Source organism: Nansenia antarctica, assembly GCF_963989245.1.
Source record: "Nansenia antarctica genome assembly, chromosome: 4".
Lineage (NCBI taxonomy): Eukaryota > Metazoa > Chordata > Actinopteri > Argentiniformes > Microstomatidae > Nansenia > Nansenia antarctica.
This window is the reverse complement of record NC_137689.1, coordinates 67,970,278-67,978,429: the sequence shown is the minus strand read 5'-3', so window position 1 is coordinate 67,978,429 and position 8,152 is coordinate 67,970,278. Positions and strand designations below refer to the sequence as shown.

The following is an 8,152-nucleotide window of genomic DNA, read 5'->3' as shown; positions in this document are numbered from 1 at the left end:
GTTACTTCCTACAGGACAGCTTTAGAACCATCCTTCCTACGGGACAGCTTCAGAACTGTCCTTTCTACAGGACAGCTAGACTTTTAGAACCTCCCTTACTATGGGACAGCTTCAGAATTGTCCTTCCAGGGAACAGCTTGTCTCTCAGAACTGTCCTACGGGACAGCTTTAGAACCTTCCTTACTACGGGACAGCCTCAGAAACGTCCTTCCAAGGAACAGATTGTCTTTCAGAACTGTCCTACTGGACAGCTCAAGTCTCTCAGAACCATCCTTTCTAGAGGACATCTCCAGAAAGAATCTTCAGCTTAAGTCTTTTACAACCGACATTCTAAGGACCAGCTAGTCTTTCAGGACTGGGTTACAGGACAGCTAGTCTTTCAGGGCTGTCCTTCCTACGGGACAGCATCTCATTGTCAACTATCTGAGAGTACATCGACTGCTAAGCTCCCTCTAAGATTCTTAGGACCCCTGGGAGAGAAAGGGGCCAACGGTTGAGGGGAGAGAACTGAGAAGACTTGTGCGACACATGAAAAGGTCACAGTGATGTAATGACATTTACAGTTCAGTTGTTGACAGACAAACTCAAAAACTCAAAAATAATAGTGGTGAATAGTGGCAGGACACAGCTCTTGAAAATTGTTGCATGAAATACCAACCGTAAAAAAAGTAGACATGAGTAGACATAAACTACTCCATGATTGACACATTTTAATTTGGTTTAGTTCACAACTATTAAAAAAAGTAAACGTCAAGGATCAATTCATGATTAAACTATAAGCTGATCTCACATTTTTAATGAAACATCTAACAAGAGCTGTCACTGCGAGCAAGCTGAGGTTGATGGAATGGGAAATGGAATACCAGCCCCCACAGAGATAATGGGTAATCTCTTATCTGGGGCTGAATTCAGACACTTTTTGTTCCTGCTCAGTGGACTTAGTAAGTTGGCCAGAGAACTGCCATAGCAGCATGATGACATCACAGCCCAGGCACTACAATAACACCCACATCTACCACTTATACAGTCTATACACACACGACTCAGGACACACAGGACAGACACACACACACACACACACACACACACACACACCACTCAGGACACACAGGACACACACACACACACGCGCACACACACACATCTCTAAACTAATGTAGCTCCATACAATAAAGCCCACTCCATGTCCACTGATGAGGAGCTCCTGATACAGTACCTGTAGTTCGAGTGACTTCCGTGCTTCTTCCTGTTTGATGGTGTTGGTCATGCTCTCCTTCATCTCGTCGAGGACAGTGAATAACGTGTCAAATTCCTCCTCAAGGTCCGACACCACTTGTGTAGAGTTGACCTGGCACAATGAGATATGGATTGATGATGTCATATTTGACATGCAAATGGTAATGCTCTGCTTGTGGGGTTTCGAGGTGATCGTAGCTTTACATTATTTTCTACAACTCAATTAGCTGAGAGTGTGACTCATGTCTTACCTGGACACCAGCCAGGGAGTGACTTAACATTTCCATGAAGTTGTGGAGCTCTTCATTTTTATTGGCCAATGTGGTGATTATCCTTTGTAGGGCCTCCTGCCAAACACAACATTGACATCAACATCCATAATAATACAATCAGCATATTGGGTGTCAATCAAACTTTATGAGCTGCTTGAAGAAGCTTGTCAAGTGTCTTTCTGAAGAGATGGGTCCACCGTGGAATGTGCTATATTTGTCCATGCTCCAATTATAAATACACCCCCTCTACGTTCATGACACGCCGTTGACTGACCTCTTGCTACTCCTTACTACTGAGGTAGTGGTGGCCCAGGGGATACTGAGTTGGACTGGTGATCAGGAGGTCATGAGTTCAAGTCACACCTGGGAACACCACCACTAGTGTGCCCTTGAGTAAGGCACTTAGCCCTAAGTTCTGGGAGACCCTGTCTAACTCCAGGGAGACCTGTCCCTGTAATCTCTAATTGTAAGTCGCTTTGGATAAAAGTGTCTACTAAATTGTAAAAATGTACAATCAAACAATATCTTACTAGACGACTGTACTACAATGGCATGCAGAGAAATGGAAGTGCGTATTCTAAACTGATGACAAAATCAATAAAACACTTGGAGACCAATGATTCTACAGTACTATCAAGATACACAATATCAGTTTTGTTATTCAGAACCCACACCGCGTACCCTGCATACCAAAAGACTTTGGCACTGACAAGGACATCGGCCAATACAACTATAAACTTGAGCTTGACATGATAAGGGTGGCCTTCTAGATATTGGGGGGGGTGACTGCGGGGCAGGAGGTAGAGCCGGTGTCTAATGATCGTATGGTCGGCAGATTGTGGTTCAAACCCTGGCTGTCCACATGTCGAGGTGTCCTTGGGCAAGACACGGAACCCCAAATTGCTCGCAATGAGCGAGCCGGCGCCTTGCATGATAGCTTAATGTCATTGGTGTGTGAATGGGTGAATGAAAGGCCATTGTAAAGCGCTTTGGAATAAGGGGCTATATCAGTACATTTTTTTTTAAATATTCAACTTCTCATAAAGGCATTGACCTGGAGTTGACCAGAATTTTCAGAATTCACCATAATTATGTAGGCCAATAGTGACATTGTCTCCAGATGAATCACACAGTACACAACCTATCAGGGGAAGCTGGTGGAGGCAGAAATCTCACGTGTTGGATAGTACCATTCCTCATTCCATTCCATGTATTACAATGAACCCGTCCTTCAAATGCTGCCTTCACCAGCCTCCCCTGTACCCTACAATAAGCCCGGCCCTATACTCTGTCTACTGTATCACAATCACAGAACAAATACTCGATGTCCTTGCATATTCAACCTACAGTACAAGAGAGACCGATCATTTATGAGAGATCCTTGCCTTTGGCATAGAGCCGCAGTCAGGGCATTCGGGGCCTTATCTGTCCGCAGTAGGCAGTTTCAGCAACGAGACACCTGGTAATCAAAGATCCACAAGAGATCTACAGCTATTCTTTGTCCTACTGAGCCAAAACATTGCATTTCCACTACGCCACCGTTTTACCAACATCCACGCATGATGATGTATTGGCATAATTGTTGACCTAATTCCACTGCACGCACTGATATGAGTCACTTTGTTTCAAGCAGCCCACAACACGGTGAAATCACCCTTAAAGGCTCATTTTGCATGTTGGCCTATATAATAACTCATGCTGAAACTTAACTCCGGTTGGAATTCAACATGCCCTTTGTATTGTAGTCTCTGGGGAGAACGGGCATCTGGTCTGGCACCCCCAATGTTGTCCTCTGTGGCGGTGCCATCTCCATGGAGTTGGTGTCAACACATACAAAGAGTGAGAGTCATGGTATGAGTTATGGTTTACTCTCTCCTCTATTACGATGTTTCTCCCTGTCATTGGATTCCTTAGTCTCTCTCTGTTCTTTGCATTCATGATCTTGTTGGCCTCGGTTTGGGGTGAGGTTATTGGAAAGCCTCCAAGGGCTTGGCAATAAGCAAGCAACCTCTATTGATATTGTTGTGGTAGGTAGGACTAAACAATGTGCTAAACAATGTGCTATTCTGTGTGGTTGGGTCTGATCAGACAGTAGGCTGTGGGCTAAGCCTATGTCTTGAGAAGGATCATGCAGAGTAAGCAAGTCTGAGTCAGATGCTTGTTAATGAACACTTACGACTTGTATGGGTGAGCTGTGAGCTGTGGGATTAGGATTAGGAATTCATTGAGCAATGTGCATCATATTACGGACATTAGTGAAATGCTCTGTCTCACCTACATGTTTCAGGCTCCATCTCTATTCTAAAGGCTGCTTTTACAGACCTAAATTAAGCCCAAAAATTATTTTCAATAGGGAATTTTCTGATTTCGTTTTAAAAGACTAGGCTTAAGCCGTGTCTGGGGAAACCACCCCTAAGTGTCCAACTAACCTGTACCGAAAATGTAACGGAGAACACAAGCAACAGGAGAGAACAATACATGAAAGAAGCCATTGAGTCTGAAGCCACACCAAAGAGACATAAGATATCCACTGTACAGGAACAGGTTCCTAACAACAAGAAGGGGTGTGGCCTGACCTGATCTCATTAGTCCAGCTGTGAGGACATGAATTATTGATACAGGGACTAGGGGGCACAGAGAACTTTGAATGGGTCATCTCTTGTATACAAGGACCTATGAGGGGGCTCCTGCTTATGCACATAGTACTATCCTATCCTATGTCATGTGAGCTTATATGTTTGAGTTTCCCGGGGCAGTGCCCGACCGTGCAACACCACATGATTAGCCAGACTCCAGGATTAGGCTTCAGGTCTATTTTTAAGATGCAACACGACACCACATTTAGATGATTACACAAAAGATACCCTCATCAACATCATATAGACTACTGTATAGAATACCTGTGAAGGGAATGTTACTTTCAGCAGCCTGGGGAGTTTCTGTTGAATCGCAAGCCTTACGTCGTTTTTTTATTGATCTAACTTACCTGACCTGACCACCGTGACCCTAGAACTCCATAAAAGACCACAATGTATAGGCCTACAGTTCAACAACATAGAGTACCGTATAAGGCTATAACCAACATAAACCTCTGACGTAACAATAAACTTGGAAAACTCCTCACAAAAAGTGCTGTTAACTTTGGTAAACACCGCATGTGACCTGATGCTAATTAGCAAAATTCTCCTCTAACAAGGTTACAAAACATGCATGTTGGACTGCAGCAGCTTACGGTACACATGTACTCATATATGCGACCAAGGGAGGAGTTTAAAAAGGACTTACTATTCTAAGCAGGCTATTAAAGAGACGAAGCTTACAAAGCTAACTACTCAAGATGCAGACTGTTGAACCTGCTTCTTTGTTTATCTTTCAAATATAACCGAAGCTGTTCTTCGGTTGAATCTGCTGAATCTGCATGCGCTAAATAGGGAATGACAGCAATGTAACAGATGACATATTTAGTTGCGCTTTAGGTCTAGGCCTAGTCTTTTCACCCCTTTTTTTGTTATCTCACATCACATTTAATGGCCAGTCAATCATGGATACACATGCAGTGTTGTCAGTAGCTAACTACTACTAGCCAACTACTACTGGACACTGTAACCACAGCAAATGCCCTGTGCTGTCCAGGAGACACATGGAAGCTCAACTCTGGCCCCGGGCCTAGATCTATTTCAGTAGCATTCTGATCAGCCAACAGCTACAGCACAGTGAAACTACAGGCCATAGCAAATGTCAAAACATAAAATGATAGAGCATACACATGGTGGTTGGTTTTACAGCTCAGGAACAAGGGATTTGGCTTAACTCAATTAAGAGATCTGACAGTGGTAAGAGAAGAAGACAGGCCAACAACAAGACGAAGTCTTTACTCGTCACTCTTACAGTGCTTGCAGGACGTCAGATTCACCCGATCCAATCTGTTAACTAATAATAAAAACACTGATTTTCAGCCTGAGGGGGAATGACTAAAACACACAAAACATTTGAAAAAAGAGGAGCCATGTATGGCTGAGTTTCCCCGAAAGCCTCATAATTGCTACTTCAACTCTTTTGACAATCCATATCCACTCCTCTCCTAGATCAGCAACGTTCTTCATTTAACAGATTTCATTCACACACAGAAAATTCACCTGCAAACAATTAACATTCTATAACTGCTACTCTGTCATGTCTTTGTTGTTGGAAGAAATTAAGTACCACTTAAAATATAGGTTTTGGAAAACTAACCCCTGAAACTTCCTTAAAAACCACATACTGTACAGCCTAGTTATCCTCCTCAAGGTGTAGGCTGAACCAATCAAACTGTATTGGTTCATACCTGAGATCGTCCTCAAATATCAATGACACACAAAGTCAGATTCAGATTAATCAGTGAATAGAGTGTGATGCCCACATGCTTCTGTCTGCCTGTCAGGGCTGTTGACAGATGCCATAGCCAGCCTCCTTGCACATGGTGTCACATCCCGGCCCTCATGGCTTGCCTTTCAGAATTACACATCATTCCTCTCGGACAGTGGCTGTTTAAATAGGCATGTACAAGAGTGTGACCTCTCTGCCTCTGACTTAGCAAATAGAATTAGCAGCTTTAGGCTGAAGGCACATGTGCTCTTTCATGGGCAGTGTTTCTTTTAGGGAAGCAAAGGAGAGGTACATCTTATTTTGTCCTGCAGCAAGAGGAGGGCATCCTCAAATTGCTGCAGTCCCATGACAAACAGTCAACATTTGCACTAAGCTATTTGTGATGTAACATCAACAATACTCCTTATACAGGAATGAAGTAGTGTAATATTTCCCATATTCTACATTTTAAGACAATATTCCTTCCATGATAGGCTGACTTGTAACTACTACAATTAACTTTTATTGAGATGATACTGTGAGACATGTTTTGTATTTGCCTGATCTAACTTGGGAGAGGCAAATGAGCAAACTGTAGCCTACAGCACAAAGCAAGAAATTCATGATTTGGTGCAGATAGCCAAACTATTGCGCATCTCCAAGCAATGAGCAATAGCAAGTATATTTATATTATATCAAATAAATAAAAACAATGTGCATGGAAATAACAAGTCTAACAATGTTGTCACATCTGTCAGTATGTATGATGTCTGAATACGCAGGGATGAGAGAAACAATTATGACAATCTAGCCAGCATAGTACAGTTTCCAAGTCAACCACAAGCAAGTGCAACAGACATGATGATGGGATGTTTCATGATTATTTTATTTTTTACCATAAACCTGACAACTCCCTTTTCACAGTAGGCTACTATATTGTGGAGACTAACGTAATATAAATAACGGTAAATAACGGGACTGGGACTACTGTTCAAAACATTTCGATTGCAAAAGCCCCGATCACACACTTCACTAACGGCTCCTTCAATTGAAGCTATAGATACAATGTTGCCAGCATAATATGCACGGCAACATAAGGCTACTTGGGACGATGGATCATTTTGATCAATTCAAGGTACACTAAATGCACTTACTTTTTGAGAGTCCATACCGATCGGACCGAAACACAAATATAATCAAATCCAATTCATAGGCAGGCCAAGTTTTCCCAAAGAGGAAGACGATTATCTCAGTGGATGGCGGAGCGTAACGTACATGCGCAAACGCCTTTCACTCGTTCACCCCTAGAAATTAGTGAGGATATCAAAAGTAGACTTGCTGCGCCCTCCACTGGCCTAAATGAGAATTGCAGATATTGGAATGGAATGGAATGGAATGGATGGAATGGAATGGACTTTATTTGTCATTGCTACAGTACAGGTACCAAACAACGAAATTTAGGAGGGGTGGCTCCCCTGGTGTTTAGGAAAGGAAAAAGAAAACACATTTTAGAAAGAGCATAGATGCATAAAAATCACAAGAAGGTAAGGAGCTGGTTTACATCAATAAAGGCTATGTACACAATCCACTGTACTATACTGCACAGATAGTCAACTAGGGTTGTCATATTGCACATTTTTCCACATTATTTTAAAGTGTCACAGTTTGCAGGCTTGAAAATGTACATGTTTGTGCCTCAGCACTAGCTGCCATACAATCCGTCCGGACTGTCCTGGGCCCAGAACTTAGGCCTTTTCTGTGTTCAGGGCCTTGACGGCCCTGTGGTAGAAGCTGTTCTTCAGTCTGTTTGTCTTAGCGGCCGGGGTCCTGTACCTCCTGTTCGAGGGCAGCTTGACAAAGTGTTCGTGCCCAGGGTGGGTCGGGTCCTTGGAGATCTTGGAGGCCCTCCTGAGACAGCGTGTTTTGTACAGCTCCTCCAGAGAGGGGAGGGGGGCGCCGGTGATCTTCTGTGCTGTTCTCACGACTCTCTGTAGCTCGTTTCTCTCCGCTGTTGTGCATATTCTAGAGCTCTACAATGTTACTGCTCCAGGCTAGGAAAAATGGTCTACGATTTCTTCAGAAAATAAGGTCCTATATGATTTGATGACATTAAAAAGACATAAAGACAATTGCAATTTCAGCGGTTGTTATAGGTCTGCTATCAGTTATGCTGTATTGGTGTGCCAGTTTTGGATAATAATAATACACTGTATTTGTATAGCACCTTTCATACAGCATAGATGAAAATGAACACATTTGTAAAAATATATATTTAATAAAATAAAACTTATTTGGGGATA

At 42.8% G+C, this 8,152-nt stretch overlaps 1 protein-coding gene across 2 annotated transcripts in view; it reads right to left on the bottom strand.

The window, feature by feature from the left end:
- Positions 1 to 7,066, bottom strand: part of fsd1l (fibronectin type III and SPRY domain containing 1-like) — a 22,373-nt gene extending 15,307 nt beyond the window's left edge. For both annotated transcript variants that reach the window (XM_080530259.1, XM_080530260.1), the window contains exons 1-3: positions 7,007 to 7,066; positions 1,488 to 1,583; positions 1,217 to 1,348 (exon numbers count right to left, since the gene is read on the bottom strand). In XM_080530259.1, coding sequence (XP_080386385.1) covers positions 1,217 to 1,348; positions 1,488 to 1,583; positions 7,007 to 7,021 — 243 coding nt within the window. In that variant the 5' untranslated portion in view covers positions 7,022 to 7,066. The remainder of the gene's footprint in view (positions 1 to 1,216; positions 1,349 to 1,487; positions 1,584 to 7,006) is intronic.
- Between the last annotated feature and the right edge of the window lie 1,086 nt (positions 7,067 to 8,152).